Source organism: Lygodium microphyllum, chromosome 16 (genome assembly GCF_053477565.2).
Source record: "Lygodium microphyllum isolate KBCC chromosome 16, Lygodium_microphyllum_v1.1.10, whole genome shotgun sequence".
Lineage (NCBI taxonomy): Eukaryota > Viridiplantae > Streptophyta > Polypodiopsida > Schizaeales > Lygodiaceae > Lygodium > Lygodium microphyllum.
In genome coordinates, this window is record NC_141150.1 from 143,314,984 (window position 1) to 143,342,160 (window position 27,177).

The 27,177-nt window shown below is 42.0% G+C and overlaps 1 protein-coding gene across 2 annotated transcripts in view; it reads left to right on the top strand.

The window, feature by feature from the left end:
- Positions 1-27,177, top strand: part of EMB2761 (threonyl-tRNA synthetase, putative / threonine-tRNA ligase) — an 86,856-nt gene that overhangs the window by 51,179 nt on the left and 8,500 nt on the right. For both annotated transcript variants that reach the window (XM_087696494.1, XM_087696493.1), the window contains exons 2-3: positions 7,157-7,306; positions 7,393-7,540. In XM_087696494.1, the coding sequence (XP_087552620.1) occupies positions 7,157-7,306; positions 7,393-7,540 (298 nt within the window). The remainder of the gene's footprint in view (positions 1-7,156; positions 7,307-7,392; positions 7,541-27,177) is intronic.

Genomic DNA, 27,177 nt, shown 5'->3' on the forward strand with positions numbered 1-27,177 from the left:
TCCTAGGTATCAGTAGAAGAGATGACTGGCTGAAGACAGCCACCCCAAGAAAGTAGAGGATGGGTGAAGAACTTCATGTGGAGTAGGTTGCCCCTCTGAGGTGGGAGGTGGAGGGGCCTCCACTGAAGTCGAAGAAGAAGTAGATGCCCCCTCTGAGGGCAAAGAAATAACATCCCCCTTTGAAGTAGATAGGGAATCCAAAAACTCATGGATCACGGACTCCGAAATGTCTGATGACGAAGGAAGTGCCGCCGGTCGTGCTGAAGAAGGTATCTAGAGTGCCGAAGAGCTCTTAGAGGTAGCCTCTCGAACCTGAGTAGTCGAGGATGGGGAAGGATGGGACTCAAAATGAGCAAGAGGTGGGCAGCAGCAGCTGTCTCTCAGTGGAGTAGACTGGGTAGCCGAAGAAGAGGAAGGAGTCAAGCAGCCATTGTCTCTCGAAGGAGCAGACTGATGAGGAGACAGTATCAAACAATCACTGTCTCTCGACGGAGCGGACTGCAGATCCATAGGTCGTGGAAGTAATTGTACCAGAAAATAAGTGGGAGAAGATTGCCACTGGCATTGCGACGATCTCCAAAAGGTCGTAGCACCAATCGATCCTCCATGTGCTCGAAAGGAGTGAGTGCGCATTGAATGCGTCTTATTGCCTTGAGCATAGTACTTTGATAGCCGATGCAGAACAATCTTTGTGGCCCAGAAAGGAGAAGTGGCACAAGGAGTGCGTGGTGGAAGATGAATATTCTCTAGGGGGATGGGAAGCAAAGGTTGAAGTCGGTAAGCATCGGTGGTATGTCCGTTGATACCACAGTAGGAGCACCCAGTAGTCTGGACATCTGTTGGTAAAGAAGCCATGGATACTAGTGTGCCTTGTTGAAGAAGGAAGAGGTCAGCCACCATGAACCATGAATTGTAATGTCCGCCTCAAGGGGTGTGAGGGCAGTATGAAGCACGAACCGCAATGTCCGCCTCGAGGGGTAGGAGGGTAGTGGAAGGGCTGGAAGTGAGCTACCAGTAGTAGGAGGATACGACCAGCAGTAAGAGGTTGCAACCAATGGAAAAATGCACGTGTGGAGAGAGAAAGACTAAAAACGCAGGCAACAGGATTATGATGACGTGATAGATTGTATGGCAGTAGGTCTGCACAGGAACAGCAGTCGCCTGACTGGAATCGACTCCAAACTGCATGAAGAGGACTGAAAATCAGGCGCCAACTGATGGTGACAACAATGGACAACTTCAATTGAAAACGTGGTGTAGGCAGTAAGCTGAAACACTTGAAATCTGCAAAAACGAGATTTTGATGAGGTGGAAGAAGAAGAGAAGTGGATGTCGAACCCGCCACCGATCTTTGCCTTCAGTGGAGTGGAGGATCTTTGCCGTCGTTTGAGCAGATCTAGCTCTGATACCATGTCAAAAGATGACGTACCAGCGAGACAGTAGGGTTGGTGGAGTGGAACACGGAGTGAACTCGGCAAACATGGAGAAGAGAAGAGAAGAGAGAAGAAACTCTGATGAATGGAATGATGAAGTTCCGAATTATGGAGTGAATGTGATACAAGGGACCAAGGGTGCTGTAGCATAAGGAAGATGATGAAGACAGCCACGAATCACCAACAGCAATGTCCTCTTGAAGGGATGTGAGGGTAGTGGAGAGGCTGGAGAGAAGAGGTGACGGATTGAATGAATCAGCCGTAAGGAATGAATGAGAGAGTGGCCTATAAATAGGCACAGTTAGTCTAGGATGGCGCCCCTTTTTGGGGTTGCAAACCCTAAATGCAAAACTCAAAAACGTAAAAACGCAAACTGCGGGTGAAGGGTTTCTCAACACACCCTAGAGAGGACAGGGCATCGGACAAAGGGTGTACGTCGGTTGCCCAGTGGCCTACCAAGCCCTATAAAGGCGGATGGAACCACATGAAACTTTTTTGTTTTTTTATTATAAAGTGAGGTAAATTTTATGGGATGTGGCCGATTGAGTAAAAGTGACCCAGAAGATGGCAGTAGGTAGGGTACACCAAACACATCACAAAACAGAACAAGCTAACCCATCCACTCAGGGTGTTGATGACGAGGAAAAATAGGTGATGAGGTATCCATGTGATAAAGGAGGATGGTGGTGTGGTGACATCTGCCGCCGGTGGAAACAGCTTAGGATCCGCTCAAGTGGTGCTCTGCACAAAGTATATTACATGCTCATGCAGCAGGTGCCACTTGGACAGTGTCCCTCGTGGGAAAATTGTTCACTTGCCCAAGCGTCCTAGTACAAAGATGATTAAATCATGCAATGCAAAGGGTAAGGTACAATAGGGGGAGAAGCCGATGTTAAAGACAAAGGGCTGGAGCCTGTGGAATACCAAGAAGGGTAGGAACCCCCTCTCAACCTGGATGTAGATGTCGAAGAAGGAAGAGGAGCTTGATGTCGATCTTTGGATGGTGCCGAGAACCATAAGGAATGAAAGAAAAGGAAGTGGATAAAGTGGACGAAGCACCCCACCTAGAAGAGCAAGGTAGAAGGCACCGCCATGATAGCATCGACAGAGATGCTGCACGATCCATCTCGGGAAGGGAAACCGCCATGCTAGAAGAAGAGAAAGCACTCCTAGGATGATGAAACCATGTAAGGAACGGTGCGTATTCCCACATCTCTAGCCCAGGTAGGACCAAAGCAATCTGCAAGTTAGCCCTACACTGAAAGACAAAACCCTGCAAAAGAGATGAGAATATGCAAACACAGAGGCTAGTGGTGAGATGCTCCAAAGCAAAACATAACAGAAAGAAAATCTAACTCAAAATAAATGCAATGAATGAGTATGTGTGTGAGTAAATGCAGTGGAAGTCAAAAGAATGGAAAAGCTAAGGACAATGAATCCTATGGGCCTAACTCTAAGAGTGCGAAAAATGAATGCTAGACTGACCTAGGGTATCCGAAAGAACCTAGAGACATGCAAGTCTAAGAAGGTGGTCACCATCGCGTACGTCCAGTAGCAGAGCTCTACCAAGGGAATGCCTGACGAGGTGGGGAGGAAGGTGAGATAGATGCATGAAGTGCAACGGGATCAGAATTTGCAGACCTAAGTCAATCCCTCAGGGGTAGTGAAAGAGATGGACTGCTGAGACTATACTTGAGCCATACATCCAGCAGCAACAACGGGTGCTGAAGGAGCAGATGAAGCAGGAGTGGAAGGTGTAGTCCCACTGGACCGTGCAGTCGTAGCGGTCTGCTGAGGCTTTTTAGGTGGAAGACCTTGGGCCTTGGAGCAATACTCCTCGTTCACATGGCCTGCTCTTTGGCAGTGTGTGTAAAACCGGTTTTTCTTAGGGAGTTGCTGCCAAATAGGTCTAGATTCTTTGGCTCCATCGGAGCAAAAGGAGTCACCCTTTGATTGGTTTGCCTTCACATCTTGCGAGTTGTTGCCACTGGTGGTTTTCCCTCCCGAAGAAGAGGCAACCAACCCCCTCTGCTCTAAATAAGGTTGGACTTGATCATGCAGTCTCGCGTAACGCAAGAACTGGTACTCAAACTCATAGAAGGTTGGCAGTCTAGGTTGGCAGATGATTTGTTGAATAAAATTGAAGTACTTGTCGGGAAAAATGTAACCTAATTGTCGTTTGACTTTGGAGAGTCAGTAGTGGCGAACTCGGCAAGTAACCACCTATATTCAGCTAGCTTGACTTTCAGATCATCCCCTTTCTTAATAGAGAACTCTTGAAGCTTAAAGTCGAGATTGATGCGTTGAGCACGATCACGAGCCGCATAGCGGTCGAGAAGGTGACTCCAACGCTCTGACACGAGCGAAAAGTGTTGCAACTGAGAGTGAAACTCAGGAAGCAATCCCTGCATCAGCTTAACATTGGTTGTGGCATTGCGGACTCTCCATTGACAGATGTAATCAGGGTGAGCTAGTCTAGGGTTCGGCATAGGCTCTAGACCAATGACGAGGTTCTAAAGACCTTGAGACTCAAACACTTGTTGCATGAAATTAGACCAAATGGTGAAATTTGACCCGTTAAAACGTGTCTTATCCATTAAGGCATTCTTGGCCGTTGCAACAGGAGTGGTAGTGCTCGGAGATGGATAGTGTGAAAAAGTGTAGTGGGGGTAGGATGGGGGAGTGGAGTACACTTGGGAATGGGCCCCAGAGTACCCACCAGGCATGCGGGTAGTGTGCAAGGTAGATCCATAGGTAGGGATGGGTTGACTAGGCATGGGCATGGTAGCCACATGAGAAACCTAAGGAGGTGGAATGGGAAGACGGGAAGTAGAAGATGGGAATCCTTGCGTAGGTGTAACCCAAGGAGAGTGTGAAGACGCACCATAAGCTGAGGATGGAAACCCCTGCATTTGAGTGGTCATGTGAGATGTAAAGCTGGGGAGAGTGAGGGGGATGCCCATCATAGTCGACCTAGGAGTTATGGGTGTGCTCATTTGTTGAAAGGTGAGAGACACTGTGTTAAAGGGTGGCATTCCCCCTAACGAAGTACCATAGTGTAAAGAGGTAGAGAATGGGGTGGAAAAGAAAAAGGTGCTAGGAGCGGAGATGGAAGATCCAACCCCTAGGGTGTGTGATGCAGATATGGAGTGTAATCCAAGGTTTTGGAAAGATAATGAGAGGTGATCATGGTGTGATATAGAAGAGGGTGGGATGGGAGGAAAGTGAGAAGTGTGTATAATATGCTCAAATGAAATAGAAGCTGTTGATGTACTTGAATTTCATTTGCTTCGTGAGCCCCCTCTATTGAATTTCACATACGCAAAGCCATCCGGATCCTGTACCTCAAAAGAAAAAATAGGCGAGGGTTTTGATTTATGCAACACAAAAGAATTGTACAAACCTGACATTGGACCTGGCTGAGATGATGAAGATGGATCGCCACACATTCCGAATGCTGTATGTCCTCCATGATCGGAGAGGTGGCCAACCTCACCAACCGGTCGGAATATGGTAGCAAAACTGGTAGGAGGGGTGTAAACATCATCGTACTTGTTGCGATAGTACTCCTTAAAGTCCTCCTCTGTCATGTTAGTGTAATCTGGTGAAGGTGGAGTGTCGTCCTCCTCACCGAGTCCATAATGCTGTCTCAGGGCCTCTAATGATGGAGAAGCTTGATAAGACATCATAGGAATTGGAGAAGAAGGTGTTTGGGACATTGTGATTCAGTTACGAATGGTATTGTGTGCCTCGCACAAAGACTAGCTCTCCACAATATCCGCAGGATACTCTTTACAAGAGCACCGGTACTGATACCATGTGAAGAAAACTGCTAGGGTTTACACTGAGGGCACACAGATTGTATAACCATGACAGAAACACAAAGAGACAGACACAGACACAGAGGGCAAAACTCAAACCCTAAATGCAAAACTCAAAACTCAAACACAAAAACTCAAACACAAACAGAAGAAGGGGGAGAGAGAACACAACTTTGAATTGAATGAATGCTATAAATTAATGTAAGAGTGTACAGTGTGCTCAAGGGCAAAGCAATGTCAAAGTGTGACATCCACCGGAGACAAATCCCAAGTCTGTGACCACCAGTCGGAGTGTAGGAGTGCTGAATAGTGAATGGCAGCAGGCTGGTCACCAAAACTCGGTAGTTTGGAGGCTGGAAACTGGTAAACGCAGCAGTGTACCACCAATTGGGGGCTGGGAACTGTGCACAGTCTGCTGTAAACAGCAGGCTGAAACAGTGTCTAATGTGGCTAGCGATGACTGGATGATCAGATCGCAGCAGATGATGATGTCACCAGCAGCTGACGTTAGCATGGATGAAGGCGCCAGCAGCAGGAGCAAACATGGATGGAGTGGCAGCAGTCTCGAGGGGGGCTGGACAGCCACGTGGGAGGAGGCTGATGGCTGAAATCTGCACGTGGAGTGAGAAACCTGCATAGACGGAATAAGGCTGAATGGGGGCAGCCTGTGTATTTATAGATGTGGAAGGGCGCCCCAAAAATTAGGGTTTCCACTAAACTTTCTCGAACTGCTCCTTGTTTTAGGGTTTCCATTGAATTCTCTCGAACCGCTCCCCGTTTTAGGGTTTTACTCTAAAAGAGCATTTTTTAGTGTGTTTTGGGGTTGTTTAAGAGGCTAATCAGCAAGTAATGCATGTTTTAGCTCAACAAGGAGTGGGTGGAAGAGGGATAGGATGGTAATGGTAAGGCAGTTTCTGGGGGAGCAGGTGGTAGGCTGCAGAGGCGGAGGGAGGTGGTGTGCAGGATGGATGCGGCGGGTGCAGGGGCAATGGAGTGGATGTGACTACCCAGCCAACACACAGGTGGTGTTGCTCGGTTGGGGGTGTGTGCAGGAGCCATGCCTGGGAGAGGGGGGGGAGCTGTTGCATGGCAGAGGGGGTGGCAGCAGCTCACTCAGGAGGGGGCAGCTCAATTATCAGTCATGTATTTTTTACAGACCAGTTTCTTCTGAGAAATACAATGATTAGCTCACTGAGGACTGGCATTGGCCTAATCTTGAAGGATTATGAGCATGTGAATCCTTAATAAAAGATTCTGTGCCAAGTAGTAGATTATTTTGACCTTGGACTTATCCTGGAGTCATATCAGCATATAGCATTTCACCTGAAAATACTTTGGAAGTCTGCATAGAAGTATCCTTAAATCGTGGGCCATAAAACAAGAAGTGGATGGCAGAGAAAACTTTAGAAGAGTCAAAGTTAAAAAATATTCTAGTTTGAAAATAGAGCAAGAACAGGGCCATTGGTTTAAAATGTTTCTAGTGCAACAACAGGACCCTTGGATTTAAATGTTTCTACTTTTGGGAACACGAGACATGCTGTATTTGAGACTTGATAAACCAAAATTGAGTTTCAAAGAGAACATCGTTCTTTGATGTTTAAAGCAAATAACACACATAGAATACCCCAGGTTTTGGAACATGAAAAATCGATGTTCAATAGAGACTTAATTATGATTGATCAAAGGAATAATCCCGTTGTTAACCAAAATCAAGTGGTAGACATACACTAGTTCTCATGCCTTAAAAATTAAAAAAATTCTCGTTTGTTTGTCATAAGGGTCCATTTTGTTGGCTTCTTTATTCTCTAAGGTGAGAAAACCCAGACCCTATATCCTTTTCTGAAAATTTTAGTGGACTTCGATTATATTTTCAGACATCTCCTTTCATTTATTTGTGTGCAGAGTGCACATGTTATGGCTATGGCTGTCCAGAAACTGTTTCCTGAAGCACAAGTCACTATAGGTCCTTGGATTGAGAAAGGATTTTATTATGATTTTGACATGAAAGAGCCATTGACAGAAAAAGATCTGAAAAAGGTCAAAAAAGAGATGGTACGCCTTGTCATACTTTAGTTTGCTGTTCTCAAATGCAAACTTGCTTCTGTTTATCTTGAAGCTGATTAGCATTATGTCTGCAGGACAGGATTATTGGTCGGAATCTCCCACTCAGGAAGGAAGAAGTGTCTAGACAAGAAGCTGAACAGCGCATAAAACAAATCAATGAGCCCTACAAACTGGAGATACTTGACAGCATAAAGACAGAACCAATTACCATATATCACATTGGTCAGTGAGCTGGGGCTAGTTTGTTCATTTTGTTTCCATTTCAGTATTTTCTTATTCTCTTTCCAAGTGATTGGTTGGAATAAACATATATCCTGTGACAGAGAGGTAATGATTGATGTCACTTTCTTAACTCGGGTTGGGACCAGAAAAGTGAGTTTTCAAGCTTAAAATGGTGTTGTCAGTTGTTGCTAATTGAAAGGTAAAGTTTTCTAGTTGTCCAACATTGCATTCTCAATAAATTTTAATGCTGGGATCAATTATAGACTTTCAGATGATTATAATCACGGCTGGAAGTATTGGACTAAACAGGTGAAATGCCAAGACTTCAGTTGTTTTTGTGATACAAATCTGTACTTAAAACTTTGCATGGATGCATCATGAACATCTTGCAAAGTCGTATTTGCAACCTGTCCTTTCCCTTTGTCATTTAATACCATGTGGTTAATGACTACAAGAAAATGGTAGTGCCCTGTTTCTAAGCTAGTCTGCTTCTCTACCTCTCTTTTCTCTAAGAAAAATATAATTGGAAAATGGAAATGCAGAGCAATGGCAAATATTTTGAACTATTCATAGCATGACAGAATAGAGAACATGAGTTCTGAACATAGAGGCTTGAGACAAAAATTTGTTATCGTTGAATGGCTTTGTGCATAAACTTACATGGATGAATGAATGTGCACAATTGAGGCAAAAATTTCCCAAAGTAGTAGAGTTGGAGCTAGGGTATGCACACAACAATTCTATTGAACCTTAGTCCATTAGGATAGAGCTCAGTTAGAATCAGCTTGAGAGTGAGAAGAAGTATTCCTCACTCTCAATAGCTGATGTAAATGATATACATACACATATGCTTTCCTTACTATGCAATTAAAATGAGAGATTTTTTTACTAGATAAGAGTGGAAAGAGAGATTAGCCTCTCTCCACTATTGATCAGCAATATATTGATATGGCTCGCTTCTTTGTTCTTGAAGTGAAAGAAGAGCTCGAGAAGGAGGTATTGAATAAATTTACAAGTTTGCTATCCTGTAAAACAACAATGAAAAAAGAGAGAATATGGAGGTATTTGATGATGATAGAGATGGATGGGGCCAATTGTAAGCTATCTAACCAACGAATGAGGAAAAACAAGCTCTCTTTATAAAAGAAAGGAGAGAGTTAGTGCAAAAAAGAAAAGTGATAAGACAAGTGTCTAGCCACATGTCATGAGGTGTGACAAGTTATGGGATATTTGGAAGATTGTTTGACACTTGTTTCTTCTTTATGGCCTTCCTTTTTGGGTTGAGTATTGTCAATAATAAAAACAACCAAATTTAGTAACTATTATCAAAACATAAAACTTACTATTTTTAGAACATTATCTCTATTTTTACAACCAGCATTTTTAGGTCATAGTAATGCTCCTAAAATTTAGAGACCTTCCAATATGGGTATCATCGTGTGAAAGCTCTTTAAATAGAGCACAAAAACAATATTGCAATCTTCATACACCTTGGGTATGCATTTTAAGCTTTTCACCTACATATACACATTGTATAATCATTTCATGATCATGCCATCTTGGTGATTGTAACGTTCTATTCTAGTGCCACATTTCAAGGCATTAATAATTTCTATGTGTATGAGTTTGAACCTAATATGCTTGAGCTTCAATCGCGAGTGCCCAATTGTATCATATAGGTGGAGGTGTGTACTATCTTTCTTCTAACCCACTATGTGGGCCCAACATAACTTGTGACCACTCATTAGTGGTTATGGAATACACTTTTCTATATATCTAGTAAGTGCAAAGGAAGAAAATTCAATAAATGGTTAAATATGCAAATTAATCAAAAGGATACAAGTTTTTTTTTTTGTGTTGCGACAAGAGTTATCATGTTTTATAATTTCTTGAAAGAGTGCAAGTATGAGAGGTGCTTACTTCACATGATTGGACAATATGATCATTAATCTACACACGGTGGATACTTATGCTGGCATTGATAGGTACTAAAGAACAAGGACACTTTTAATGCCAAGCCAAATGCGACAAGTTTAAGTACGCTTTCCATGGGCTAGATTCTTGTAGCTTTCTTCAAGAGTCTGGTTGCAGATTTTTGTTTTGAATAGGTGTAGTGCACTGAGGACAACTACACTATACTAGAGAGAGCGTATTGCATCCATGTACTAGGCTAGTGATGCCATGGTGGGCAGATTAATCACCTAGAGTTGTGTACGTCATGATTGTGAAGCTACCTTAGAATTAGCTTCTACTTAATCTCATATTACTGGTGGCTAACTTCTTTCAACTCTTACACAGTGCCAAAACTTTTGGGAAGCTTCCTTCATACAGAGATAAAATTCCAAAATTTTAGGACTCAAAAAAGATTTAAAGGGTACTAGTGTGTGACCACTCTTTCTTCCTAGGGCAATCCTTGATCACACTTTTATCATCAGCTTTGTTATCATCTCATCACCATCATCATAATTATCTGACATCAGCCTTCCTGAACATCCTCTTTGCTGGTCCATTGCCATATATGCTGCCTCTAGAGTATTGATCCTCACCATCAGCACCTGTATTTCTACTTCTGGAGGCTGCATTTCATCCTGCTGCCCTGCCAGACAGCTGCTTATCATTATATCAGCCTCCAGTTCACTCCCTTTTGCAGTTTTTGCTGCCACCCTACTGGTCATCATCATCCTGATGCTGCAGGGCTGCATTGGAAACATCATACAGATTCGGAGCAGCTGCTTTTGGCTGCCTCTTTGCCATTATAGCTGCTTGGGGTGGTCTCCATCATATCATGTGTGGAGTTATAATTGTTGCTACATTCGGCATGCGCTCTGAAAGATGACACTCTCCTTTAACTTCTTTCGACCCATTCCCCACGAGAGTAGCTGTTGGACAGATCATATCTAGCATACTTAGTTTGTTAGGTGAATTTCATTTCATCATTCGTGCTCTCTCATCTTCTCTTGTGTTGTTTGGCATTCATTTGTAGTTGTGCTCACATTGTATTTTCTCTGCAAATCCTAACATATCCTTAGATCATATCAAGGCCAATGCTCTTGTAAGAGTTTCTTGAGCTATCAAGAGCATTGGGTTTCGCAAGAGCAATATGGACTAAGTCATGATGTTAATCACCTTCACTCTAAGAGCACCCATTTTCCCCACCTTCAATGCCTCTCTTGAGACTCTAGGGTAAATATTCCCCTAACATAGAGAATGCCTCTCATTCTTCTTTACCATTTCAGTTAGTCCTCCTTGTGGGGTTGGCTGATGCAGAGCTCCTCAAGGCCCTGTAGTTTGGCACAATGTCAAGTTAAAGGAAGGTGCATCTTGTTCATGGAAACTAGCTGGTGAGAGTAGCCACTTCTCAACTTTTGGAGAACAACCCATATTGGAACGATTGATAATTCAATGTTGTCATCTCAACTAGGCTTAGTTGTGAAGATATGCTAGGGTTTGCATTGAGGAAACATAGGAAGTATGATCATGAGTAAAACACAAAGATTCAAACAATGACGTGCCACACTCGAACCCTAAACGCAAAACTCAAAACTCAAACGCAAAAACACCAACATAGATAGAGAAAGAATAGAACTCTGAAGTGAATGAATCAATGGAGTAAATGAATGTAAGAATGTACATAATGCTGAAGGGTAGAGTAGTGAGTGTCGAAGTGTAATGTCCACCAAAGATAGATCCCAAGTGCTAAAACCACTAGTCGGAGCTATAGGAGAGAGAAAAATGCTGGTCGCTAAGGCAATAGGCAGCCAGGCGACAGCAAAAAAACTGTATGATAACAAAGAGAGCAGCGAATCTGCAAAACAAAGCAGCCGAAGGAGAAATAGGTGATGTTTTAGGCTTGTACTGCAAAATGCAGCCTGTTTGATGCCAAGCAGATGCCTAGACAGCATGATGGCCTCCGTAATCAGCAAACACAGCAGCGTGGAGGGGCTGAATGGTGTTGCCAACAGTTGGAGTGATGGGCGGTAGTAGTGGACAAGTTGTCAAGGATGGATGATGATGTGGCAACAGTCTGGAGGGGTTGGACAGCCATGGAAAAAAGGCTGAGGTTGGCTGAAATCTGCACATGAACACATGAAACTTGCATAGAAGTATGGGATTGAATGGTGGGCAGATTGTATATTTATTGATGTGGAAGAATCATCCTAAATCAGGGTTTTGCCTGTGGGACATAAAAACTCTCAAGAGCCGCTCTTTGTTTAATGAAATTGTTGGTAATTTACTGTTTTTGGGTTGTTTGGAAGAGCTAATCAGTCGTAATGAATTTTTAGCTTAACACAAAACACCCCATCTCAGGCCCAAAACTAGAATCAAGAAGGAACTAGAAGAAAAGCCCAAGTGATTTTTACCCCAAGGTGTCTCACCTCAAAGCAGCTAGGACATCCAACAAAGGATACACGTAGGTTGCCTAGTAGCCTACCAAGACTACAAAGGTGATGGTTATCGTACCAAGGGAGTCCAAGTAGTCACCCTAGAGAGGACATGGCTTTAGACAAAGGGTGCCCAATGGCCAAGTCATGCAAAAGCAGATGGAACCACATTGAACTTTTTTTTTTTATTAAAGAGAATACATATGGTTTGTGGCCTTTCAAGCAACTGTACTCTGTGGGGAGAATGAAAAGGGATGGTTAGACCCAACATATCAAAGAACAAGCAAGCTAACCCACGGAGGGTGTCTCGCTGAGGAGGGAGAGGAGTGAAGAAGGATGGTGATGTGGTGGGAAAGAACTGCCAGTGGAGACAACTCAGGATTTGCCGAGGTGTGCTTTGCGCAATGAGATGCATAGTAGTATGCTACATGACAATAATGCATATACAGCAAGTGCCATTTAGATAGTGTCCCTTGTGAAAAGATTGTTTACTTGCCCAAGTGCCCTTTACAACGACGATGAAATCATGCAATGCAAAGGAGAAGATACAACAGAGGGGGGCAGGAGGGGGGTGGATATAAAAGGCAAGCACTGAATCCTATAGAAAACCATGAAAGAGGTTGGTCTTTAAGTGGTGCTGAGAACCATGATGATAGATGAAGATAAGGATGAAGCACCTTGACTGGAAGAGCAAGGTAGCTGTCTCGGGAGAGGAAGCCTGCATATTGGTAGAAGAGCAAAACTGCAAGGATGATGAATCCATTAAAGGAATTTTGCGCTTCCCATGTCTCCAGGCCAGGAAGAACAGATGTAAACCTGCATGTTGGTCCTTCACTGAAATACAAAAACCTTGCAAGAGAAATCAAAATTTGCAACACAAGATTGGTAGTGAGATGCTTCAAAACAAAATAAAATAAAAAATAAGAGCTAAATGGAAAAAACAATGCAATGAGTGTATGTATGAGTGAATGAGGAGAAGATTGAAGAAGGAAAACCTAAGGATGTGGCCACCATGGTATACGTCCATTTGTAAGACGCTACCAATGAAACATCTCTGATGAGGTGGAGAAGTGGTCCTAGATGGAGATGTAGAGGATAACCTACGAATGGTTGCAAAGAGTGCAATGGGTGAGGAGCTAGCAGACCAATAAGCTAAGCCTTCTAAAATACTGAAAGATATAGGCTGTTGAGGCTATCTGCGTACCACATGTCCATCGACCACAGGGGTAGAAGGAGCAGACGGGGCAAGAGTGAAAGGCGTAGTCTATCATGGGAGCGTGAAATTTTAAGATGCTCTAATCTTGTCGATAACATTTGATTAAGATATTAATCAAATGTGCAAGGTTGTTTAACACATGTGATGCACATGACAGCTATTTCATGGTAACAAGCCAAGAACCCCAAGGATGTAGTGGGTGTCAAAGGTAAAAGTTATAATAAGTTATGCTTGACAGGTTCTAGGTGGTACCTGGTGTTAGATTCTGGCCAAGTCCAATGTAGTGACCACTAATGTCGGTGGTGATATTAGAGGCTAGGTATTAATTAATTAATTAATGCCGGTCCAAGGGCTAATAATTGCTTAGGGATACTTGAAAGACAAGCCTCCAAGAGCAGGTGACAATTGCCCTGTGAGATGTAGAAGATAGCCCTCTAGGGGCAAGTGATTGCAGCCCTGTGAGATATGGAAGATCGAAGCTCAGCTGAGAGTACACAATTCACAGTGAATAGAGAGAGTGAAGATACAGTACGACTCCCAATGCAATTACCAAAAGAATGTAAATGCAAGTACAAAGTACAATCCTTAAACCTTAAGGTTGTTAATGTGCGCTCACACCCGAAAGATGTAAAACACGATAAGTGCCCAAACTGTGTAATATAAGCACATAAAATAAAAGATAATATAACTAGGGGAAAACACCTCTCATAAGGAGAGTAAAAAGTGCCTTAGTGTCCTACCACGGATCACCGGCACTCCTCTATGAAGGTAGGTGTGAGTCAAACTCAACAAATCCCCCTGGAGTGAAAAGTGATCAGCATGCAAGGATCATCCACCAAAGGAGATAAAATTTAAAGCATTGTGAAAATGCTTCAAATTTGTTATGAGGAAGAGCTTTGGTGAAGATGTCTGCCACATTACTAGTGGTAGGATAGTAGATAAGGTTGATATATCTTGTATGTAGCCTCTCTGTGGCGAAGTGATAGTGGATCTCTATGTGTTTCATGCGTGCATGAAACACTAGGTTCCGTGCCATTGCAATGGCACTTTGACTATCAGTAAACAAAGGAATAGACTCTGTGACAAATACATCAAAATCAGCCAACAAATGTCTCAGCCGTATATGTTCAATTATGGTAGCGAAAGCTGCCTTAAATTCAAATTCACAAGGTGATGTGGCAACAGCAGATTGTTTCTTGCTAAGCCAAGAGATGCAAGATGAGCCAATAAAGAAACAATTTCACTCATAGAGTGACGTGAATCAAAATTACCAACCCAATTTGAATCACTTTAAGCATGTAGTTGTAGTAGTCCCCCCTTGGCATAAAGTGGTCCAAGAGTCCTAGTACCCTGCAAGTAACGAAAAACACTTCACAACTTGCCAATGTGACATGCGTGGGTTGTACATATATCTACTCAGGGTTGAAAATGCAAATTGAATATCTAGCCTTGTGTTGCATAGATAAATGAGACATCCAATTGCTGGAACATATGTATGGATGTCAAAAAAATCACTGTCATCATGCAAAGATAGCAATCCAGTCTCCATCGATGTGCAAATTGGCTTGCAATCCTGTAAGCCAAATCTCTCAAGGAGTCAAACAATGTGTCTGGACTGTGACAATCCAATGCCTCTAGCATCATGAATGTACTGAATGCCCAAATAGTAGTGCGAAGGCCCTAAATCTGACATTTCAAAAGTTTGCTACAAATTTTTCTTGAATGCTGAAATTTGATCAGCATGTGTCCGTGTGAGTAGAAGATCATCTACATAAAGACATATGACCAACAAGGATCCCCTCTCTTTGCAGACATAAATAGTAGACTTTGATGAGCTATTAATGAACCCTTGGCTGAGTAAAAAGGCATCAATTTTTGCATACCAAGCTTGGGGAGCTTGCTTTAAACCATACAAAGACTTTTTCAGCTTACATACCAAGTGTTCGAATCCCTCAATTGCAAAACCAATGGGCTGCTATACATACACTTCTTCTTAAAGTTCCCCGTGTAAAAATGCAGTCTTAATAGCAAGTTGGTGCACAGTCCAACCATGATGGGCAGCCAAAGAAACCATAGATCGAATGGTAGTCATATGGGATGTACGAGCAAATGTCTCCTCATAGTCAATGCCTTTCTTTTACGCGTAGCCTTTGATCACAAGCCTGGCTTTATACTTATCAATGGATCCATTTGCATTTCTTTTTAGCTTATAGATCCACTTTGTAGCAATGGCTTTCTTTCCAACAAGCAATGTCACTAGATTCCATGTTTGATTCTTTATAATAGAATCAAATTCACCTTGCATTGTTGCCATCCAATGCACACTTTGTTGTATATCCTCAAAATATTCAAGCTTCTCATCATCAAGTGTGTGTGTTGCCATAACAAACTCCATTGTATTAGCACGATCATGTAGACAAGCTTGTCTTCTAGTACGACTAGCAATAGGAGCATCCAAATGACTATTATTCATAGTCTGCAAGTACCATCTAGGCATTTGCCTAGCTTCTTGACTATGTACAAGCTCCTGCTCAATCTCAAATTCAGCATATTGCTGAATATTCAGATCAGACATAGGCTGAATTTCTGCATTGCTCAATGGAGCAATTGGCTAAACATTGTGTTCATTTATTGAAGCTCCAATTGTATCACCAAAAGAAATGGGCAGGAACCCTTCAAACACATCATTTGCAGCCTGATATGTATCAAAACCAGCAAGGGATAATTTTGATTTCTCATCAAAAATCACATCCCTATTGACAAAGACTTTCTTGGAAACAGAATCATATAGTCTATATCCTTTGCTCTCACTATTGCACCCTACAAAAATACATTTGACAACCTTGTTGGCCAACTTTTTTCTAAGTACATGGGGAATATGAGCATGCGCAAGACACCCAAAAGTATAAAATTGAAGGTTTCCAACAGTTCCAAGCCTCAAAAGACATAACGTTTTTTAATGCCTTGGTAGGGCACTTGTTCAAAACATGACAAGCACACATAATTGCTTCCATCCAAAAGCCATGTGGTAGACTCTTAGCTTTCAACATACATTTGGCCATCTCCATGAGTGACCGATTCTTCCTTTTTGCAATTCCATTTTGTTGTGGAGTATATGTAGTAGTATATTGATGGATAATACATTTTTGCTTCAAAAAATTATTTAGCAACAAGGACGACATGTCACCCCTCCCACTAGTCTAAATGGGGAGTCTTAATCCTGCAGCTAGATTGATTTTGAGCAAGTGCAACAAAAGCCAAAAATGTATCATACACCTTTGACTTTTTCACCAATGAGTAGACCCAGCAAAAACGAGTAAAGTCATAAATGAAGGTGACGAAATAATAACATCCACCCAATGACTTTGTCTGTATAGGTCCACATACATCCGAATGTACGATTTGTAATCTGGCAGTTGCCTTAAAAGTAATGTTACGAGGAAATGAGAATCGATACATTTTTCCCAAAATGCATCCCTCACAAATATGCTCATAAGGTCTCTCCAAGAGAGAGAAACCATCTAGCATCCAAGTAGGCTACATAAGCATCAAACTGCCATAGTTGATATGCCCCATGCGAGCATGCCATAACTTTGCGTGGGACATAGCAGGAGTAAGAGTAGATGCTAAATAGACTGACTGATCAATCAAATAAGCATCTAACTCATAGAGTCCATGACATAATATGCCAGTTAAAACCAAAGTCAAGAATTCTTTATCCCTGACCATATATCAAATGTGACTTGCATACCACACTTTGCTAAAGAAGAAATGGATAATAAATTCTTCTTTATGCCTAGCACATATAATGCATATTGTAAATGGAGAGTAGAGCCATCAATGGCTTTCAAGACAATCTCCCCAACACCTCTAATAGGGTAAGAGGCATTGTTGGCACATTGCATAGACTTGCCACCCAACAAGAGTTGCAATAACAAAGAAAAATAAATCCCTGTGGAATGTAATGTGCTTAGAAGCATCACTGTAAAAAAACCAAGTGCTAGCATCCTCGGTAGAGCTAAATGTTCTATCAACCTAAGAAGAGTCTTAACTGCAAGTGTAAAAACAGAGTCACGGTCTACAACAAAAGATGTAGACTCTGTAGCAGTAGAAGGTGCATCAGAAAAAGACATCCCTGACTCCTCCTTGGCAAAGCGCTTCTTACATTCCGTAACGTAATGACCTGGCTTCTTACAATAGTGGCACTTGCCTTTCTTGGCTTACGTGCCCCCTTGTTTCTTGTTGCTCTATGAAGTACCTAAACTTCCAAAACTGTGCGGAGCATTTTTAGACTGGTTGCCCTTGCCTTTCTACCTTGCCCTAAAAGCCTGTTCAGAGGCTATTACATTCACGTTGTTGTTCTTTTTTGTTCACTCTTCTTCTAGGAGCAAAATAACCAACTGAAGAAAAGTAAGTGGCTATGGAGAAATTCTCATGGTGAGATTTAGGGCCGTATGAGAGGCTAAATAAGAGGGCGGCAAAGAATTCATAGTAGTAGAGATCAAGTGTGCATTCAAATAATACTAATTTACATTCATTAATTGCTCACTTAATTTTGTTAAGATAATCTTGTATAGAATGACTTTCTTCCATCCTGACATTGTCAAGCTCTTTTTTCAAGAAAGAGATGCGTGTCTTATTTTTTCCAGCAAACATCTGCTCAGTGTAAGCCATGCTTCATGTGAACAAGCTGTAGACTGTATGTTTAAGATTATAGATGGCTGAACTACCAATGCAATGAGTGACAATGCTTGAGCATCCCGTGTGTCCCAAGCCTTTTATGCTGTTGATCTCTAGGGAAGTGGCTGAGATGGAGTGGGCCTTTGACCACGTCCTCCTGTAGGAGGTGTTATAGGAATCAAACTCCAAGATAGACTTCCTCACCACTAACATAATATGAAAGATTTTTTGCAATTAGCACATTCTTCATCATGAAAGACCATAGAGAATAATTATTGCCATTACTCTGTCCCTGATTGGCCATAGCAAATGTCATTGTTTTAAAGAGCACAAGAGCAAGATCTAAAGCTGAAACAGCCTGGAAGTTTGAAAATTTCTAGAAATTATAGCATGCAATACGCGCTGTAATTGACAAATCTGTGTCACATGTTCAAATTGTCCAATGTACTCGCTATCCAATGCACAAATAGTGCTCAATAACACAATCAATGGAAAAGTCCCAAAATTTTGTTGTCCAAAATTCACAATTTGAGTCTATTTCAAATTAATCCTAAAGTACATGTGCCAACGTCTGCAGCAAACCAAAAAAGGCCAAAATTTCTTGGCTTGCTTCCCAAGAAATCCCTGCCAGAAGTGTATCGAAGACATGAGACAGCCTGAGCAAAAAGAAGCCCCTTGTTGAAATTCAAAATTTTGAATTAAAAAACTATGTCTCTTTTACCTCTTATGTTGAGCTGATAGAAGGATAGGCAGGTAGCAGGCTGCAAGAGGAGACGTTGGCAAGCTTGGCGCTGATGGCACAACTACGAGCTAGAGCTGGAGTAGGTGGCACTGCAAAGGGAACATGCAACGCTGCAGAGGCATAGGCAACCAGGGTGCAATAGCGCAGGTGGGCGGGTGAGGTGGAGTAGGCGTCAATATAGTGCTGGCTATTGGTGGACCTGGCGAGCAAGGCTTTAGGTTGGGATGGCATAGCTAGTGGTGGCAATGACTTGTGGCGAATGAGCATGTAGGGGTTGTTGGTTAGGATGACAAAGGCGGTGCTGGTACTGCAACCAGCGTATAGATCCGACACTGGTGGCTTGAGTTGACCTAGCTGGGAGGAGCTAAAGCTGAGCTAAATCCTTGCTCTGATATCAAATGTAAGATATAGAAGATCAAAGCTCAACTGAGAGTACACACTTGATAGTGAAGAGAGTGAGAGTGAAGACACAACATGATTTCCAATGCAATTACCAAAATAATGTAATGCAAGTACAAAGTACAACCCTTAAACCTTAGGATTATTAATGTGCATTCACACCTGAAAGGTATAACACGATAAGTGCCTGAACTGTGTAACATAAGCATATAAATTAAAAGATAATATAACTGGGGGAAAAAGCCTCTCATAAAGAGAGTAAAAAGTACCCTAGTGTCCTGCTGTGGATCATTGACACTCTGTGAGCATAGGTATGAGTCAAACCCAACAAGCCCAATGTCCTTTTGGTGCAAATGACAATATATAGGATGGGGTAGCAGTCTTTTGGGTGATTCTAAGCTGTAGGTGATAGCTTCCATGGCTGTTTGAGCAAGGTAGTAGTAGTTTTTCAGTGTTTCTTACGATGATACTTTGAAATTTCTCTCTCCAGAATTCTCTCTCATCCCCCAACCATTTCTCAAGTTATCTCGGCATTTTTCAGTAATTTATGCCATCAAAGAAAGAGATTTCAGTCACTCTCTATTATAAACCCCAATTTATAGTAGAAATTAGGATTTTGACAACCGCCTTGGGATGTATACTTAGAATTGAGGGCTTGGGACTTGAATTCCAGTTGAAATTGAGAAATTTCAAGGAGATTCAGGAGGCCAGTCAGCCAATATCAAATTTGGGGTTGAGTTTGTCAAATCCCCAAGTAAACCAAGGGGTAAATTGGTGTGGAGGCTTGCTGGTCAATTTTGATAGCAACAAGCACTTGGATTAGCTTAGGAGACTAGAGGATCTTTGTTGTACTCCTTCCATTTGCAATATAAGATAAAGAAATACCACAAGAGGCACCAGTTTTGGGGCCACGAGTATTCAATGTCCATGACTAAAGTGGTAAAATGTGCATTTTTAGTTTATGTGAATTTAATGCTTGCTATAATTAGTGCTTAATCAAGTTATTTACCACCCTATATGAGGAGGAAGGTTGGTTTCAAGGTTCCATTGCTGGGATACCACTCAATCCCTTGATTTAATGGCCCCAAGGTACCTTATTGAAGGTCAAAAACTTTGATGTAGTGCTGAAATTATATTCAACTGAGCATTATAGCAAGAATGTCTTCAGATAGTGAGTAGGGACGATGCCTCAATGTGAAAATTCACAAACTGTTGGGAAAAATGTAATGGCACAAAGCATGGACAGCAAGCTATGAACGAGGGAATTAAACAAGAGGTGGGTCCTTTTAGGTCTCTTGAAGCTAATGACTAGCAAGAGAGAGGAATTTGATGACAAGTGTAAAGATCAGCTAAGGACAGCATGTGAAATGTTTATGCGATTGGCAAATGATCCTTAGTTTATGCGCTTTTTGAGCCCTTAAAGGAGGGCAGCTAAGGCAAGAAGAGGAAATCATCTTTGAGAGCTTCAGGACAGCAAGATGCACTGAAGGAAGAGCCAATACGACAGCATGATGTTCCAAACGTTGGTAGTGAGCATAAGAAAATGATCCTAGTGGGGCAATTGATACATATGCAAGGCCAACTTGGAAGTGCCAATCCAATGGTTTTTGGATAGCAGAGCATGCATGCAATGACGGGGCAGCCATGATACTTTGGTGGTGACACTAGTTTCCATGCCATGGTGGGTTGGGCCGCATATGGGGCAGCATGGTGGGCTGAGCCGCATATAGGGCAGCCATGATACTTTGGTGGTGATACTAGTTTCCATGCCCTGGTGGGCTGGACCACATACAGGGATGCATGGCACAACTCCTTATGGTATGCAACAACCAATGTGTGGTGTGCAAGGCCTAGTGTATTTGGGTATGGTTGGTAATATGCATAACCCTATATATAGCAATATTGGCATGATGCTGGGGCACAAAGTGGCAAGTTTGGCAATGCATATATGCAGTCCATTGTGTTTGGGACTCATGGTATTAATGCTGGTTATGCAAATTCTCTATATAGTGTTGGTCGTGAGGAAAAATGCAACTAGTAGTGCATACAATGTATGTGAAAATGTATCTTGGTATGACTGGTACTATGCTAATTCCCATGCACAGTCACATTGCAATGATGCAAAGTATGCAAACAAAAATGTTTCCTTATGCATTTGGTGCTCCTAGCATGTCAAGTACACATGAGGGGCTAGTCAACTGGATCCAATGTTACATATTAGTTAAGTTCGAATTGCAACAATGTGAAAGTATAAAGCATCGTAATGCTTAAGGAGAAGAAATGCCTACAATCTAGTGGAGGTTTCAGGCAAGTAAAGTTAGAGGTAAAGTTTCCAGGAGATACTTGGTGAAATTTCAGATTTATTCACCAATGGATGCCAAATGGGTGGCAGAGAATGATTTGGCAAACCATTCTCAGTTTTTGCAGCTTTACCTAGATGCCTTTCAGTTAGAGTCGACTTTAGTTGGGGCTCAGTTAGGTTCAACAAAGTAGGGGTTTGGAGTATTGTCTAATGCTCAAGGGGGAGATAGCACTTCTACTTTGTGGACAACTCTCATTTGTAGTGGATCTTAGATGTATTTAGGATACATCCAAGGTACTGTACAGACAGTATGTTTGCCATGAGGCCACTACTTAGTGTACTAGTAACTGTGAGATGTATGCAGATGAGTATGAGTTTCATCCGGCCACTGGAACTATACTTTTGCATCAATTTATGATCAGTTTAGTATAAGTTTTTTGCCTCAGTTTGAGAAAAAATCTGATTAGTTTCAGCTCAGTATTTGATGTGTTTGAGAACCGTTATGGTCACTTTTGGGATCTGTTTTGCATCAATTTTTGCATTAGTTACTGATCAATTTTTGCAATCAGTTTGTGATGAGTTTGGGATCACATTTATAGTAGTTTGTGATTAGTTCTCAAATCAACAAGTGATTAGTTTATGATCAATTTTCAATGCTTTATAGTTGGTTCCATGGACAACAACATGTTAGTAAATGCCATTGACAGTTTCAGCCATGGTTTATGCTGAGAATATGCTCTACTATGGTTCTGAATTCAGAATAGTCGAGAAACATGAGTTTTGGTGCATCCAATGGGTTTCTAGCAACAGTTCTGGGCTAATTCTCAATATTATCTGATGTTTATGCTGGCTGGAAATTTTCAATAAGGTTTGGAGCATGTAGCATGGTTGGACAACATTGACTAATGTTGTGACTATGATGCCTTGTGGAAATTCCACTGCGATATGCTTTTTCTTTGGCACAATGTAGTGCAATCGAGGACGATTGTAAGGATAAGGGGGAGGTCTATCATCGAGATGTGAAATTTTAAGATGCTCTAGTCCTGACGATGACATTTGATTAAGATATTAATCAAATGTGCAAGGTTGTTTAGCACATGTGATGCACATGGCTGCTATTTCATAGTAACAGGCCAAGGACCTTGAGGATGCAATGGGTATCAAAGGTAAAAATTGTAATAAGTTATGTCCCCTGACAGGTCCCTAAGGGCTTGTATGTCACATCATTGTTTATTTTATTGTCCAGTTATCCATGATTTGAGAGAGGGTTATAGCAATGTGCATTTTATATGTGTTAGAGTTTAGATTAGGGATCACTTGGGTAGCTAAGGTGATACATTTTCATCTTTGATGACTCCATTCATTGGCCAATTTGCACACTGTAGGATGATTATATACTAGCTAACCTATTTGTTTTGGGTGGCTCTTTGTACTCTATATATTCACATTCCTCTAATCTCTATTGTATCGAATCACATCACTTGGAAGAGGAAGACTAGAGGCACTACTGATCACCACATGTGCGACCCATGTGGTCTATACTAGACATTCTTAGGCTTAGCCTAGACCAATGTATTGGCCACTATTGTCGGTAGTGACATTAGAGACTAGGTATTAATTAATTAATTAATACCGGATCCTTGGAAGACAAATTAGGCTAGCCAATTTAATTATTGACTGGTGAAATTAATTTTATGAGCACTAGAATAATTATTAAATTGATTTTCAGAATTAATATTTTGAAAATTAATTTAATCAGCTGAATAATGGTGAAAATGGTATTAGAAAGCTTACACTTGGCAAAACTTGCCCATGCAAGTGAGAAAAACGTTTTTAGGGGCTAGTGGAGTCTATCCCAACCATTGTGAGAGAGGAGGCTGTTAGAGAGCAAGGAGAGGCTACTGATGTGATTTGCAGCCACCAAGGATCAGTCCTACAGCATGTGACAACAATTGGAGCCCTTCAAGAGTAGATGATAGTAGCCCAAGGTCCTTTTGGTGTAGATGACAGCATATAGGATGGAGCAGAGTCTTTTTAGTAGTCCTAAGTTGTAGGTCACAGCTTCCATGGCTGTTTGAGCAAGGCAACGATAAATTTCAGCGTTTCTCGCGATGAAACTCTTAAATTTCTCTCTCTACAACATTCTCTCTTATCCCCCAGCCATTTCTCAAGTTCTCAGCATTTTCCAGCAATTTGCGCCATCAGAGGAAGAGATTTTAGTCAATCTTTGCTGCTATAAACCCTAATTTAGTGCAAAAATTAGGGTTTTGACAGCTGCCTTGAGATGGGTGCTCAGAATTGAGGGCCTAAGACTTGAATTGCAGCAGCTGAAATTGAGGAATTTCAAGGAGATTCAAGAGGCCAGCTAGCCAATATCACATTTGGGGCTGAATTTGTCTTTCAAGAAGCAGGGTGAAGGCCAATCCCCAAGCGAACCAAGGGGAAAATTGGTGTGGAGGCTTGCCAGTCAATTTTGACAGCAACAGGTACTTGGATTAGCTTAGGAGATTAGAGGATCTCAGTTGTACTCCTTCCATTTACAATATAAGATTTAAAAATACCATAAGAGGCAATATTTTTTGGGCCAACCAAGTGTCTAATGTCCATGACTAAAGTGGTAAAATGTGCATTTTTAGTTTATGTGAATTTTATGCTTGCTATAATTAGTGCCTAATCAAGTTATTTACCAACCTATTTGAGGAGGAAAGACTAGTTTCATAGTCCCGTTGGATTGTCTAGTAGGAGTGGGAAGAATTGTAGCAGTTTGCTAAGGTTTCTTAGGAGGAAGACCCTAGGCCTTGGTACGATACTCCTCATCCACATGGCCCGATCTCTGGCAATGTGTGCAAAATCTATTTTCCTTGGGGAGTTGTTGCCAGATTGGTTTTGGTTCTTTGTTTCTGTTGGAGAAAGGGATGTTGCCCTTGTTTTGACTTGCCTTCATATGGATAAGGTATGTAATGGGGATAGGGTGGAGGAGTGGAGGATACTTGTGAATGGATCCTAGAGTGCCCACCATGCATGCGGAAAGTGTATGTAGTCAATCCAAAAGCGGGAATGGACTGACTACGCATGGGCATGGTGACCGCATGAGTAGCCCATTGGGGAGGAATAGGGATATGTGGAGTAGAGGATGGAAATCACTGTGTGGAAGTGACCCATGGAGTGTGTGACGGCACATGATAAGCAGAGGATAAAAATCCTTACATTGAGAGGTTGATAGATGGAAAGGTGAGTGTTTAGGGAATGCCCATCACAGCTGTCCTAGAATGAAAAGAAGGGTTCACTTGTGGGTATATGAAAGGACGTGTTAAATGGTGGCATGCCCCCTAATGATGCACCATGGTGCAAAGAGGTAGTGAAGTGAGGGTAGGTAGAATATGGGGTAGTGAAAGAAAAAGTACTATGAGGAGAGATGGAGGATCCAACTTCCAATGTGCAGGATGACGTGGAAGTAGAGTGTAATTCCAGGTTTTGAAATGAAGAATAGAGCAAATTGAGGTATGGATCATAAGAGGGTGGGATGGGAGGGATTTGAGAAGATTGATTTATATGCTCAAATGAAATAGAAGATGTAGATATACTTAATGAAGGATGTTTGCTTCAAGTGCCCCCTCTATTGAAGATTACATACTGAAAACTATCCGGATCCTATACACCAAAAGGAGAAATAAGGGAGGGTTTAGATTCACAAGACTCAAAAGGTTTATACAAACGTGACATTGGGCTTGGCTGAGATGAAGAAGATGGGTCACCATTTGTCCCAAATGTCGTATGTCCTCCTTGATCAGAGAGGTGATCAGTCTCACCGAATGGTCCGGATGTAGTAGCAAAGTTGGTAGGAAGAAGGTAGTTGGTACCCTACTTGTTGCGCATGAATTCTTCAAACTCCTAATCTATCATGAAGACAGAAAAAGGAGAAGAAAGTGAAGATGAAGGTGAAGGTGGGGTGTCGTCTTCGTTGCCAAGTCCATAATGCCTCCTCAAGGCCTCCAATGACAAAGCTGCCTGATAACACATCATTGGATCCCGAGAAGGTGTTTTGACACATTATGAATCAGTTACGTGTCATTTGTGTACTGCACACAAAACCACGCCTCCACAATATTGGCAACATACTCTTTACAAGAGCATTGGCTTTGGTACCATGTGAAGATATGCTAGGGTTTCCATTGAAACACAGAAAGTATAACTGCGACTGAAACATAAAGACTCAGACAGTGATGTGCAAAGCTCAAAACCCTAAATGCAAAACTCAAAACCCAAAACGCAAAAACACAAACATAGACATCAATGGAGTAAATGAGTGTAAGAGTGTACAGAATGCTCAAGGGCAGAGCAATAAGTGTCAGAGTGTGATGTTTACTGGAGATGGATCACGAGTGCTGAAACCACCAATCGGAGTTGTAGGAGAGAGCAAAACGCTGATCATTGAGGCAGTAGGCAGCTAGACAATAACAGAGAAAGGTGTTAGATGGTGAAGAGAGCAGCAAATCTACAAAACACAACAGCTGAAGGAGAAATGGGTGATGTGTCGGAGCTTGCACTGAAAAGCACAGCTTGTTTGATGCCAAGCGTACACCTGGATAGGGTGGCCTCCCTGATCAGCAATTGCAGGAGTCTAGAGGGGCTGAATGGTGTTTCCAGCAGTTGGAGTGATGGGTGGCAGCAGTGGACAGGTCGTCAGGGATGGATGATGATGTGGCAGCAGTTTGGAAGGGCTGGACAGCCATGGGAAGAAGACTGATGGCTGAAACCTGCATGTGAATGTACGAAACCTGCACAGAAGGATGGGGCTGAATGGTGGACAGCCTATCTATTTAAAGACATGGAAGGACCCTCCCAAATTAGGTTTTTGCATGTGGGACACAGAAACTCTCTAGAACCCCTCCCGGTTTAATGAAACTTTCGATCATTTACTATTTTGGGTTGTTTTAAAGAGCTAATCAGTGGGTAATGAATTTTTAGCCCAACATTAGTGGAAAGTTCACATGTACTTTTTGGTCTGTATAAACACCATTATCTCTTTGTTGCTTCTTCTGATATGCAAGAACTAGCGATAATTTAATCCAAAGATCCAGACTTGTAACGATATGTAAATTTCAATAGAGATTGCTATAAAAGCAAAATTCCCACCGTATACTTGCTATTTCACAATGTTTAGCTTCTGTTTCATTACAAGCATGATTTTGGTGCCTTGAGTTCTCAACTCTTGCGACTTCCACCTTCATCCAACTTGCATTTGGGTTCTATTCCATCCCCTCCTAGTGATTTAGGTCTAGATCCTCCATCTCTAGGTTCTTTTTCTTTTTCTCAAGCTACCTTTTATAGGTTTCAAGTGTTGCACTTGTTGTGTTCCTCTGTTGTTGTAGCATGAACACTCCCTCATCAATGGGAAGTTTTTAACTTCTAGTTGGAGAAGGATTTTCTCCCAGTGTGAACACCCACCTCAAGTATGGTACTATAGTATCTTAGGGATTGTACTTTCATTCACTTATTCTTACATTAGTGGATGGGACATTCAAACAATCTTCTCTACTCTCTTGTTGTTCATTGTTCGCTATGAGAGTATGGGTGAATGTGTGTGCGTGTGTGCATGTAGCCGAGCATTGACCCAATAGTGGTATCAAAGCTACCCTCTCCGGTGCCACTCAGCTCATGAACCATTGCCGCCACAATCACCATTAAGTCTTAGCTCAGTTCTCTACGTCTTGCCTTTCTTGCTGCAAAAGTTTGCATAGCAGTTCAGCCTGTGTGGCACCTTTCACCCAACCTGGCTGCATAGAACTTGCTGTTTGACAGGTTATTTTTGCCTACACACACTGCCAGTCCAATCACCTGCCCTATGCTTGCCTGCCTGTTTTGGCAGAGTCTGCGGCCATGCCACCTGCTGTATACTCGCATGCCTCTTTGATG